We start from the raw sequence: 14,641 nt of genomic DNA, 5'->3' as shown, positions 1-14,641 counted from the left end.
AAGGTCCTGGGATGGAGTCCTGCTCCGAGCGTTGCTTAATTGAGTCCTTGGAGAGGCTCTTTGCTCACATTCTCTCACTGTACTCAGTTCTAAAATGAGCACCTGGCCGTTAACAGCACTGTCTCTATCAGAAACATTGTAATAATACCTTACAGGTGTCGTGTATCGTCCCACATGTTTAGTGTTGCTGGTGGTCAGTGACCTCTTATAACGCGCTTTCAGCATGTATAGTGGATATTGCTCTTTATAGAAGCTCAAGTTTATATGCAAATGTTACTGCTTGAAGCTCAATAAATAAATAACAGTAATTAAATAGAATTTAATTTACAATGACCGGTGATGTGGACGTTTCAGATTTCTCCTTTTTCATCAAAACACTATGAATGAGACACTTGTGCCAAATGAGAGGTGAGAGGATGGCATTGTCAACAATCTCTTAGTAGCTGGTCTCACGGAGTATTCCCACACTTGACTCTGGAGTAGATGAGCTATCTTATCCTGAGCATTATTTTTGTATGCTACTAGAACGAAATTGGAACTAAAACATCTCGATTGTCTCATTTTGTAAACAAACTGGTTGACCGCTTCTTCACTGATTGGGTTTCTAATTATAAGATACAAAAGTGGTAAGTAATTAATTCCCGCGCAAATTAGTTTTCTACCAGTGTTTCACTCTAGTATTCATGCTGTTCACTGTCTGTCTTTGGATTTTACTAGCACAGAACTGCCGAGAAATTTTCTCAATGAATAAATTAACATCTCCTTAATTAAAAAATAAAAGAAATCTTATTTAATTCATTTAAAGTTCGTTGCATAGTTATTGACCTTTAACTTTGAAACATTCTTTTATTAGAAGTTTAAATTGAATAAGCTCACATGCACAATTCAATGATCGCAATGCAGGGTTTGTGGCTTGACGTTCTAAGCTGTTGATCATCAAAAAAGCTGTGAGGAATTAATTAAATTGGTCGCTGCTGGAAAAATAATTACTGTTAAGTTAGGTTTGAAGTATGGACATAAGGTTATGATATGATTTTAGGAGTTCTTGTACTTAATTATTTGGGTGTGAAAAGCTTAAGCCTATAATAATAATACTATAGCTGGAATTACCTTTTTAAAGTCATCCTACCCATAGTGGGCAGGGAGGTACATGCTGTGTCTTCTATCCCCCCATAACCGTTTTCCAATTGTTTCCTGTCATTGTCTTGGAATGAGATTACTTAGTTTTGTCCTGATCCTTGCCAGAGTTCCTTGGCTGGGAGGGAAACAGTCGAATGTATATTATAGTTTTGGGAGATGATATTTTTTTTCTTGTAAATCATCTATCTGTTATGCATTGTATTATGATTAGTTTACATATTATATTATATGATATGTAAACATTTGAGTGTATTCCTCTTAGTTGGGACCTGTGCTTGTGTCTGGATGAGATTTTTAGGTGATCTCAAACAAAGTACTTTGGTGGTGTGCTCTTGGAATCTACATCTGTTCCCTATTTGAACCAATTCCCCTTTGTCTCACCTTTTCTTTTGTGCTTTATTTGTAATTCTAGAACTTTTTACTATCCCATTTTCTTCCTTTTTACTGGCGCTGATATGACCTGAATGTGTTGCAAGCGCCTTAAAAACATAAAAACATAAACATCCTATAAATGACTTGCTTATTAGGCATTTCTTCTACTTCTACAAGGCACTTAAGTAATAGTAATACATTGTCTCTTATCTCTTTCCTTTCATTCATTTATTTTAAAAAATCAACTCTGTGGTTTTCGAAAATTTCAGTCAATTTTTGTACAGCTCATTTGCAGGTCTATTATTATTATTATTATTATTATTATTATTATTATTATTATTATTATTATTATTATTATTATTATTATTATTATTATTATTATTATTATCATTATTATTATTTATATTATGTAAATACTTTCCATTGCAGAGACTTCGAGACATTCCACCTGCAGCATTCTATCCCCTTCTCGAAGATGAGTGAGTGATATTTTCCTATATTTTTACTTTTTTAATCAACTAATCGTCATGCTTATTCCAAGATTGAACCTCTTATTTTGTTCAGAGGAACAGAGAAAGATGAAACATTCATCTGATACAGTTTTTATTCTCTTCAATCACTTCTGTTATTATTCACCGTAAACTACTGTTCATTTTTACATGAAGTGATCTCTATAAGTTTTCATATGAATGTAATATCCTCTTTGAGGTTATTATATTACCAATCTTTATGGTTTTGTTATTCTTACACAGGAAGTTTTGAAACAGCTTTAGTTACCACATTATTTCTCAGCGGTCATGAAGTCCCTGAAACAATTAATTTTTTGTATTGTTTTTATTAAATCATTTATTTATGATTATAGACAACTATAAACCATAAACTCCATGTAACCATGGAAGAACACCTCATCATTTGCAAATTTGAAAACTATTGATAAAGACGTTACAAATTCTTTCATTTTGTTCAATTTTAACCAATTCTTTTTTAATGAGATTTATTTATATTTATTATTTCCAACACCCAGCTCCATTCTATTATACAATTGATAATTTGTAATTCACATTTATTTTATTGCCTGTCCAGGTCTCAAGCAAATGAAAATAAAAACTTGCCAACCTCCCCTAGTCACGATGATCTCTCAGACTCTGCCAGCCTCCCATTGGTCATCAGAGAGAAAGACATTGAATACCAGGTGAAATAAACCACTCTCATTGTTTCTGCTTCTCATGGTGGGTAGAAGATCTCTAATTGTGTCCTCTGTCTCCTTTATATCTGTTTTTCCGATTTGCTTTCTGTCTTCTCTTGTAAGGAGAATGCTTAGTTTTGTCCTAGCCCTTGCTGGAGTTCTTAGCTATGAAGGAAACAGTCAAATGTTTAGTATTAGTTTTGGGAGATATTTTTTTTTCTTGTAAAGCATCTCTTTTTTATATATTGTTAGTTAAGTTTTCTGTTTTGGATGTATTCTCCTGTGCTGATGTCCAAATGAGACTTTAGGGTGATCTCAAGCTAAGTACATTGATGGCATGCTCTTGGAATCTACATCTGTTCCCTATTTGAACCAATTACCCTTTGTCTTACTTTTTCTTGGGTATTTGAATTGTTATCCTAGAAGTTTTCTACTATCGCATTTTCTTCCTTTTTACTGGTGCTGATATGACCTAAATGTGTTGCAAGCGCCGTAAAACCTTTAAAAACAAAAAATCTCCAAACTCCATTGCAGGGGCGTTTTCTTCTATGTGGCCCACAATCTCAAAATGGTGTTATATTAGAGTAATCTTGAAGGTGAAAGTTGGATTTCGATTCAAAAATATGAAATTTGGGTCAAATTCTTCTGTATAATGAAATAAACAAAAATGAATATAACAGCTTCCCAAAAAGAACAAAATACCAAAAATGGAACGTTTCGGGCTCAAAACCATTCTTCAGCCTACAACTAAAAACAATAAAGATGACATAAGTACATTCCATGGTGTTTTTTTTTAAGCTGTTATATTCATTTTTGTTTATTCCTTTTTACAGCCCACAGCTTCTAGCAGCCTAGTATCACTTTGACCTGTAATATGAAGAAGAATAAGAACAAATGCATATAGTGTATAATGGAAATGCATTTGATACTAATTCTTTCCCCTTTTCCCACTCTACCTTGAACAGGATGCACCTGTTATAAGCATTGATGTATGCTGGAGCTAAAAAGGGATCCTAACTTGTGGATTATACATTATGAAATGGCCTTGGTACCATTTAGCTTTCAGGCGAATAAATGAAGCACTTTGAAGCATTTATATAAATGCACATCATATTTTTTTTTCTCTTATATATCCACGATTCCTTTTTAACTGTTTTGCTGTTAAGATAAAGCTGCTGCTTAAAAATTTTGTTGTGGAGCATTGCACAAAGAAAGCGGGCAATATTGAAATCAAAACTTATCCGAGAATTTATTTTAAAAAAATCTTCTCGACAGTTTCACAGAATCATCTTGTTTGAGAGACTTTTGAAGGCATACCCATTTAAACGTCCAAACATTTGGAGAGAAGCTCGTGTCGATGTACCACCTTTAGTCAGAGCATATGTATGGGCAGCTCTTCTGGAAGTGGAGGTAAAGAATTATCTGTTTTATCATTTTTTTTTGTCCTGCACATGTCCTGAATTTTGAAAATTATTGAATTTTAAGTGAATAAATACTGATGACCTAAATGCATTGTCGTGAACGGATTTCTCCATCTGGTTCACAATATGTAAAATATAGGAAATAGTCAAGAAAAGTCTCCACCAAAATGGGCATTCTCCATATATGGGCGTTAAAAAAATGTCATGCATCAAGGCATCATGCGAATTGTCCAGGTATGTTTGTCCGGTAATAAAAACCCAATAAAAACAGAGTCAAAACTGGACTAATTTCAATCAACAATCCATTATGAATATCGTAGTACAGTGCAACCTCTGGATAACGACACCCTTGAATAATGACAACCCCTGGATAGCGACATTGACCTCTGGTCCCGAATTTTTTGCTATATGTTATTAGTAATACCCCCCCTCCCCCCCCCCAAATAGCGACATACATTTCAGTAAAACCCCTGTTTAGCCACATCGTCATAGCAATAAACGGCAATTGAAACCGATACTAGAAAGCCGAAATTCTTTTCTTGCCAATGAGATCTTTTGTTACTCACCAATCAGAACATAATATTTTTACTACACTTACTGACCAATCAGAACATGATATGTTTACTACACTGCTTGGAATTAGCACAAGTTCATATAGAACCACAGCAAAAGAAGATTATCCTTGGATGGAACTCTCAAGGGTCTATTTACCTTTCCTGTTAACTACCTGTCTGAGGTCAGTGATGGAGGTTAACTCAATGGTCTTATATTATAATACACGTTGGAATAGCCAGGAAAACAATGACAGCCTCTTTCACTTTATTGTTTTCATTTAAAAAGTCAATTGTTTTTCTAAACATTAGTCCAAATTTGATATTATTGTGTTAAATACATAGTTGTTTTTTAAATATATTTTTTGAAATAATATAAGATGTAAATCTACTAATTTTAAGCCCTTGTAAATTTTGGTGCACTTAAAATTTTCGGTATTAAATCTCATCATCAGCGTCGCATGGATTTTAATTAATTGGTCTTAAAAGTAGATGTGTTCATTTGTGTTCTTGTGCTATATTATCATATTGGTACTTGATTTTCTTGATTTTTTTCTGGTTTTGTTAAAACGCGTTGGATCACCGTTTATGATGAAAACAATGACAATACACTTTGGAGAATGAAAGCGTAACTGATATGCCCTTTGTAAACAGGATAAATACAATTTCGAAAGCCGTTAGGATGTGTCATCTCTCAGGTACTGGTCCGTGCATTGCACTGTATGTATTCATGGGTCTCACCACACCCCCTTTTTCATTCTCTGCCATCTTCAAAACCCAGAATTACCGACACCCCTGGATAACAACATAATTTTCCTGTCCCGGGCAATGTCGTTGTCCAGGGGTTGCACTGTATTAAGAGCTACGAAACAGAATGGGAGATCCGTATTTTTACTCATAGTGACGTCACAAACTCACAGGCGGAAATAACACACAAAACAGTGAATGGAACTCATAGGGACACCCAACAGGTTACCCAACATGAAAACAATTTACAACAACTCAATTGCCAAACAAACAACAAACTGGAATACATTGAAACACAACAATAAATACGTTCCCACAGCATTTAACTCATTATGTGTTGTAGTTGTAAATATAAACCTCATCAATGAATGTCTATATCTTGTCTTTTTAATCATTGATGACCACCAGGGAGACATTCAGACCAAATATGATGCCATCGACAAGGAGACGCCCACCACCACTGACAGACAGGTATCATCATGCTCATTTACTAACTTATCAAATTCGACACTGATATTTTTATCTCTGATTTCATTTCTGTATTTTATATTGATTAAAAAAAAAGAATATTTAATTCATAAATTTAGTGCGGTGATGTAGTCTTGTGGTATGACACTCGCTTCCAGATCAGAAGGTCCTGCGTTCGAGCCTCGCTTGGTGCATAGTTGAGTCCTTGGAAAAGGCTCTTTACTCACATTCTCTCACTGTACTCAGGTGTAAAAAAGTAACTGGACGTTAAAAGTGTTGTCTCTGTCCGAAAAAAAATTGTAATATCGTCTAACAGTCATCATGTTTCATTCAAAATGTTACGTGTTGCTGTTGGTCAGGAACCCCTTGTAAAGTGCTTTGAGTACATTGAGTGGATATTGCACAATATAAAGCTTTTATTTTTGAAAACTCCTGATCATGATTGAATTAAAGCTTTTTCTTGTCACAATCCCTGATGTTGTTGGTAAAATGAAGTCTTAAGTATTCTCAACAATCTAGAATCAAAAGTAAAACACATTGTGGAAATGCTCAATATTTTAATGAATTGTGAGTTATACTTTTTGATGGGTCACTTATTGTGTTATTAACTTCGCACTTATTAATGTTCTTCAACTTACGTCCACCATTTAAGCAGAGCTGATGATTATAGCAGCACACATTCTCATAACAAAGTAAAAAACAGATTTTTAGGTGTTCTGTGAATGGTATTTTGAAATTATTTTGTCTTCTCTATTCTATTGAACAAATGAGTTTAAAATTATACTCAATGAAGCATTCTATTTTAATACTACTTTTATTTGCTTTGTTTTTTTTTGGAGACCGTTTCAAATTCATTCATTTTTTCCCCCCATCTGATTTTAGTTTTGTCTCATCAAAAGTTGTACCAAACAAAACATCATTCAATTTTTGTTAAGTTGCTCTTTTTGTCATAATACAACCGTTACATTTGAAGAGTGGTTTTCCAAAACTCCCTAACTCCATTTTTCCCATTTTGAGATATTGAGGATTATTTCCCCAAAAATTTCTCATTTCTCAATTATCATATTTAAACTTCAAATTCAGACAAATCTAAGAAAATGTTTGTGCCAATTGATGCTTGATATAAAATTTACATTTCAATTTATCTCATTGATGGAAAATGTCAAAAAGTACAAAAATCCTCTTAAGGAGTTTTGGAAAACCAGCCTTCATTTTTATTTGAAAAATACTTTTTAAAAAATTTGTATTTAAAATAGTCTTTTCTATATTAAGGTAAAAATGTTAATAATGGCAGTGTCACAATTTTCATAATACTGATTTTATGATTTTATTTTTTCAGATTGAAGTAGATGTACCACGATGCCATCAGTATCACGAACTCCTCTCCTCACCGGCAGCTCACGCTAAATTCAAACGTGTCCTGAAAGCCTGGGTGCTCAGCAACCCCCAGTATGTCTACTGGCAGGGTTTGGACTCACTATGCGCCCCATTCTTGGCACTGTCATTCAACAACGAGGCTCTAGCCTTCTCTTGCCTGTCGTCTTTCATACCAAAATATCTTCACAAGTTTTTTCTGAAGGATAATTCACCAGTTATTCAAGGTATTTAAATTGTTTAATTTACTCCATTTATCATTAAAAAAAAATAATTAAAAAATTGAGCTTTTATATAGCGAAATATCCACTAAACATGCTCAAAGCGCTTTACAAAAGAGTCCCTGACCAACAGCAACACGTAACTTGTAGAACGAGACATGACGCCTGTTTAGGCGATATTACAATTTTTTTGGACAGAAACAATGCGGTTAACGGCCAGGTACTCATTTTACACCTGAGTACGTTGAGAGAATGTGATTAAAGAGCCTTTTCCAATGACTCAACTATGCGCAAAGCGAGGCTCGAACCAAGGACCTTCCCATCCGAAAGCGAGTGTCATACCACTAGACCACAACTGCTCCACGCATATAATGCCATGTGGTACGACATGCTCATATTTGCAAATCTGGTCCATACTGTGTCTTCTATCCCCTTATATCTGTTTTCCAACATGCTTTCTGTATTTGTCTTGGAATGAGATTACTTGGTTTTGTCCTGGCCCTGGCCGGAGTCCTGGCTGGGAGGGAAACAGTCAAATGCATAGATATTGTTTTGGGAGATGATATTTTTTTCCTTGTAAATCATCTCTCTGTTATGTATTATTATAGTTGTTATTTTGAATGTATCATGTTAGCATTTGAGTGCGTTCCTCTTTGTTGGATTTTGCGTTTGTATCCGGATGAGACTTATAGGTGATCTCAAACTAAGTACATTGGTGGTATGCTCTTGGGATCTACATCTGATCCCTATTTGTTCCCAGTTCCCCTTTGTCTTACTTTTTCTTGGGTGCTTTAATTGTAATTCTAGAACTTTTTACTATCCCATTTCTTCCTTTTACTGGCGCTGATATAACCTAAATGTGTTGCAAGTGCCGTAAAACCCTTAAAAAAAAATAAATAAAAATCAAATCTGGTAAATTAACATAATAATGGGGTTATTTTATTCTTGATAAAATGGAGAAATATTTTACGTTGGTTTGAGACCATTTCAATTACAACAATGAGACCATAACAATTTGGCTCAGACCTGTAAAGAAGTAGACGTTATCTTGGAAGTTTCTCAAATTGCTTAAAGAAATGTATTTTAACCCTTACATACTGAAATCTGGAACATATAAAACATGCTAAGTATTCACTTTTTTTAATGTCTTTATATTCAGTCCATTATTGTTTTAAACACAAGCACAAATATCTCAAATAAACCATCCATAAACCTGTATGACTTTTGAATTATGTTTTTTAATCTCTTTTATAGAAGAAATGAAAAGTCTTAACTTATAGTGTCTAATACAATCATTGTGAGCTAAAATGGCCAATTGTCATGCATAGTAAAACTATTGAACGAAATTGAAAATGACAGCTTGATAAAGGCAGAAAAAAACAAACTCCTGTTTGTGTTGCTTTATGGTCTAGTGGTATGACACTCGACTGTTAACCTGAAGGTCGAGGTTTGAATTCAGTCGTGGGCCGTACAAAGTTGAGTCTTTGGAAAAGGCTCTTTACTTACATCCTCTCTCCCTACTCTGGAGTAAAAGTAGTACCTGGCCAATAACTACATTGTTTCTGTCAAAAAGAAATCATTATAGCACCCGAAATGATGCATGCCTTGTCCTAAATGTTCAATGTTGCTGTTGGCTAGGAACTGCTTTCAGTATATTGAGCACATTCTACACGATATTGCGTTACACGAAAGCTCTTTTCTTTTCTTTAATATTTTTAAAAGTCAATGTTGAAGATTTTCATGCTACCTTGCATTCACTTTGTTAGTTATATATTATTTTGTATATATATAATTTCAGAGTATTTGGCAGTCTTTGCTCACTTGATTGCATTTCACGATCCAGAGTTGAATAATCATTTGGACGGTATCGGTTTCATCCCAGATGTAAGTTCAGCTGAAAGTAGCAATCACAATTGTTAGAACATTTGCATCATGCAAATAAGTTTTCTTTATTAATGATCACTATTACTATATTTTGAAACGTTTCATTTTGATCGGAATCATTTTGCTTCAAATTGCTGCTTTTTGGTATAGTGGTAAAACACTCATCTTTGGATCTGTGGGTTGCTAGTTTGATTCTTCTCCTCCTCCTTCTTCTCCTTCTCCTAATCTGCAATTATTATTATTATTATTATTATTATTATTATTATTATTATTATTATTATTATTATTATTATAATTATTATTATTATTATTGTTATTATTATTATTATTGTTATTATTATTATCATTATTATTATCATTATTATTATTATTATTATTATTATTATTATTATTATTATTATTATTATTATTATTATTATTATTATTATTATTATTATTATTATTATTATTATTTTATTATTTTCATCATTACTATCAGTATTATTGTCATCATTATTACTACTATTTTAATTACTTTTTCCCCCTATTACAAGAGCTGTATCCTAACAATAATTGCCTATTTGGACAATAAAGATTATTATTATTATTATTATTATTATTATTATTATTATTATTATTATTATTATTATTATTATTATTATTATTATTATTATTATTATTATTATTATTATTATTATTATTATTATTATTATCATATTCATTACAAGCTTAATCTACTTTGCATTTTTGATATATATTTTTTTTTTGGTGAAAAAAGGAACTTGTAATATCACTCATGAGCTTTTCCTTCAATTTCTTCCACAGCTTTATGCAATTCCCTGGTTCTTGACTATGTATGCTCGTAAGTTACTGATTCACCTAAGAGACCCCCTGTAATTTATAATGTCTCTGCTTACCTTGATAAGCAGAAACTTTTTTTTTTATCATGCTGAAAAAAACCCCCACAAATTTCTATAAACGATATGTTTCACTTTGACTCAGCAGTACAATCTTTGCTTTGTACCCGAAAGGGACAGAGATCGAATACCCGCTGCGCTGTGTGGCCTTGAGCAAGTCACCTCGTCCTAGCTCAGTTTGACCAGTGCATAGTTGAGTCCTCTGAAAAGGCTTTTTACTCACATTGTCTCAAAGTACTTGGGTGTAGAATGAATACCTGGCCGTTAACAGCATTGTTAACAGGTGCCATGTCTTGTCCTACATGTAAAGAGTTGCTGTTGGCTACAGACTAGGGACCCCTTAAATTGAGTACATTTGGTGGATATTGCACAATATAAATCTCGAGTTTTTTAGTGTCTTCAAGATGACCCTGAGTCAATTAAAGCAAATTAACGAATAAAGGATTGTCTTCACCCCTTTCATAAACAAATATCTAGTTTTTCGTCTTTAATTTTCTATTCTATTATATTTGTAAAATTGTTGTTTTCAGTGACGTCAAATTGATAGGAAATTTACATTGTAATACAAACTTTCAATTTAAAAATTTTTTTTTTTTGTCATAGATGTATTCCCCCTACACAAAATCGTCCATTTATGGGACACGCTTCTGCTTGGTAACTCCTCATTCCCCTTGTGCATCGGTGTGTCGATCTTACAGCAACTTAGAGATAGACTCCTTTCCTTCGGGTTCAACGAGTGCATTCTACTTTTCTCTGACATGCCAGGTTTGTGGCTTTATTTGTAAAATTGTTTTTATGTGTTGTCTTCTTTTGATTGTAAATATTCTAGAGATAAGCCAATTTATTGAACAGAGTGTTACTGTCACAGTAGATGTCCTGATTGCTCAGTTAGTATTGCACTCGCTTCATATGTGCGACAGGGCCGTGGTCAATCCCCGAGTGAAGTCGAGATTTTTACTGACTACTCTGTCCACCTTGCAGTGATTGGATAGCTGGGTCTGTAAGACATGGTGGAAAGTACTTTGTGGTAGACTAATGTCCTATCCAAGGGGTAGTAAGCAATTACTTTTACCCATTCCACACTGTATAAACTGGGATAAACTCCTTCTCCATGGTCCTAATGGCTATAAAAGACTAATGTTTAGTGTCACCGGGAGAGTAAAATTATTTAATCTTTTAAAAATTTGCATCACCCATGTTTTCCAAGTGAGCAAATTAGGGGTTAATAGTTTTGCCCAAGAATAAACAATTGAGTCTCCCTGAAACATGTGTCTGATCCACGATCTCGCTGGTTACATTACAATGCCAAACTACTTGGCCACCTTTGTTCATAGGTATATACGTATGTAAAAGTGTGAATGATACAGAGCATAATTTCTTTTGTTCTTAAAATTTCATCTGCTGGAGTACCATCATTAATGAAATACATGTTTTATTAGAGTTGGTTTCCTATCTTTATTTTAGAAATTGATATTGAAAAATGTGTGCGAGACTCCATAAAGATATTCTGTGCAACTCCAAAGAGTGCCACATACAGGCAACACGCACGCCCCACTGTCAAAAAGCCTAAAGCAGAGGAAAGACCAACTTTGAGTTATTACAGCCGTGATTATCATGAACAACCTTCAAATGAATTGGTAAGTGAAGGGAAATTATCCCTCTTCTGTTCTGTTTTTATTTCAATTTATTTTAACATTTGTTAATAATTAATTCTATCGAAATGTTATTAGTTGTATAAATTGACGAGGTGTTATAGTTATAGTGATTGCTAATGTCATGAAAATAAGTTATTATAATGTCTTGTAACATCATTTTAAACTGCCTCTTATGTTGGAATTTCCCCGAAGATAAAGATCACCCAGACCAAAGCATTTTGGAGCACCTAGTATTACTAAAAGTCAATAACTTTATTATCCAAAACAGAATTACCATGATATAATCCATATCTTCTTAATTGTCAACGAATGGGATATAAGCGTGGTCCCCATTTACAAATACAATACTAGATATTATTGCTGCGGCGCTTCTGTTATTTTTACAATTATTATTATAATAATAATAATAATAATTATTATTATTATTATTATTATTATTATTATTATTATTATTATTATTATTATTATTATTATTATTATTATTATTATTATTATTATTATTATTATTATTGTAAGTATTGGTGGTATTACAATGTTGTATTTTTTATGATTATTTATGGTATCATTTTATGCTTTGGTTTCATATATCTTTTTTTCTCACTTTCATGTCTGTTGTCATCAAATTGTATGGATTATTGATAAAAATAAAAGTTATTTTTGTTTGTCTTATTTTGACTATGGAACTGATACTTATCATAGCAGACCTGCCTACTTGAAATAGGAAAATGTAATAAGTAGTTTTCAGGGTAAATAACACCGTAGACATTTTAACTACCCTTAAAAACCACCAGTTTGTCCTTATAATGCGTGGGGAAAAATATTAACTCTATGTGATAGCTCTGGCACCAGAACTTCGTTTTCAAGAAATGACATTTAATTAAAAACCTTTATTATATCCAGCCCGGGATTTAGCCGTAGTACTACGGGAATTTTCGTGGTAGTGAAGAGGTCGGTTGTGATGGGTATAAATTTTTTTAAAAATTTTTAATTTTTTTTTTTTTTAACTGAGAAAATCTGATTGGAAATGTAAAAGGGATGGTGATAGTGGTAATGGTAATGGTGGTGGTGGTAACGGTGATGATTGGGGTGTAGGGATGATGGTAGTATTATTATTGTTATTATTATTGATATTCTTGTTGTTGTTGTTGTTGTTCTTCTTCTTCTTCTTCTTCTTCTTCTTCTTCTTCTTCTTCTTCTTCTTCTTCTTCTTCTTCTTCTTCTTCTTCTTCTTCTTCTTCTTCTTCTTCTTCTTATTATTATTATTATTATTATTATATTATTATTATTATTATATTATTATTATTATTATATTATTATTATTATTATTATTATTATTATTATTATTATTATTATTATTATTATTATTATTATTATTATTATTATTATTATTATTATTATTATTATTATTATATTATTATTATTATTATTATTATTATTATTATTATATTATTATATTATTATTATTATTATTATTATTATTATTATTATTATTATTATTATTATTATTATTATTATTATTATTATTATTATTATTATTGAACGTATTGATGTTACTACGATTGTTGTATTTTTGTGTGGTGTATCAGTTTATTTTTGGTTCCATTTACCTTTTTTTTTTTTTTTTCCACTTTCATGTATGTTGGCATCAAATTGTTGATCTATTGGCGAAAGCCTAAGATTGAATAAACTTTGAAACTCTCAAAATTTTTGAAAATGTAAACATAATTAAAGATAATAGTAATAAGCCATTTATGGCTTTATTTAACCGCTCTGCTATCACAGTCAGTCCATAAAATGATGATTATGATAATAATAATAATACTTATTATAATAATAATAATAATAATAATAATAATAATAATAATAATAATAATAATAATAATAATAATAATAATAATAATAAAAATAATAATAATAATAATAATAATAATAATAATAATAATAATAATAATAATAATAATAATAATAATAATAATAATAATAATAATAATAATAATAATAATAATACTGATGATGATGATGATGATGATGATGATGATGATGATGATGATGATGATGATGATGATGATGATGATTTAGCAGATCAACTGATTGTCAGATTTAACAAATAGAAAATGTGTTTGTTTTTACCAGTCAATGCAGGCATTATCACTGGAGGAACTGAAAGGGGAGAAGTGCCCTAGGATATCAGCTGAGGACTTGATTGAGCTTGCCGAGTTGGAAGGACCAGCACATTCTCGAAGTCCAACAAAGAAACGGCAGAATAGCAAACCTCATATTCTGATTATAGATGTTCGATCTGTTGAAGAGTATCCTTTTACAAAGCATATATATATATATATATATATATATATATATATATATATATATATATATATATATATATATATATATATATATATTATATATATATATATATACATATACATATGTTACAATGAATGAAATAATCAGTCGGATGGTGAAAAAGTTTAAACTGAGATATTGCCAAGTTTAGTTAGAAGGTCAATTTTGATCAGAAATGAGTTCTTGTCATAAATGATTAAATCAACCCTTTTTATACATCTTCGGGAAATATCAACTCTTAATTTCACTTCTAATTATTTTTTACACCTAGTCAAGTTGAAAAAGTATGAAATTTGAGACAAGTTGCTGGATACCTTTCCCATACATCTGAGCATAACTTCATGAAAAATCACCCGATTTGCTTCAAATAAAGATTAAAA

General features: G+C 31.8%; 1 protein-coding gene across 3 annotated transcripts in view; it reads left to right on the top strand.

Moving 5' to 3' along the window:
* Positions 1-14,641, top strand: part of LOC144970524 (TBC domain-containing protein kinase-like protein) — a 35,205-nt gene that overhangs the window by 13,105 nt on the left and 7,459 nt on the right. For 2 of the 3 annotated variants that reach the window (XM_078910256.1, XM_078910257.1), the window contains exons 14-23: positions 1,942-1,991; positions 2,596-2,704; positions 3,974-4,108; positions 5,826-5,888; positions 7,225-7,486; positions 9,279-9,364; positions 10,169-10,205; positions 10,864-11,025; positions 11,725-11,897; positions 14,049-14,224. In XM_078910256.1, coding sequence (XP_078766382.1) covers positions 1,942-1,991; positions 2,596-2,704; positions 3,974-4,108; positions 5,826-5,888; positions 7,225-7,486; positions 9,279-9,364; positions 10,169-10,205; positions 10,864-11,025; positions 11,725-11,897; positions 14,049-14,224 — 1,253 coding nt within the window. The remainder of the gene's footprint in view (positions 1-1,941; positions 1,992-2,595; positions 2,705-3,973; positions 4,109-5,825; positions 5,889-7,224; positions 7,487-9,278; positions 9,365-10,168; positions 10,206-10,863; positions 11,026-11,724; positions 11,898-14,048; positions 14,225-14,641) is intronic. The other variant, XM_078910258.1, reaches the window with a different exon arrangement.

The sequence above is a fragment of the Berghia stephanieae genome, chromosome 4, assembly GCF_034508935.2.
Source record: "Berghia stephanieae isolate SIO BIC M18660-M18661 chromosome 4, UCSD_Bste_1.3, whole genome shotgun sequence".
Lineage (NCBI taxonomy): Eukaryota > Metazoa > Mollusca > Gastropoda > Nudibranchia > Aeolidiidae > Berghia > Berghia stephanieae.
Note: the sequence above shows the minus strand (reverse complement) of the source record. Positions and strands in the feature narration are given on the sequence as shown.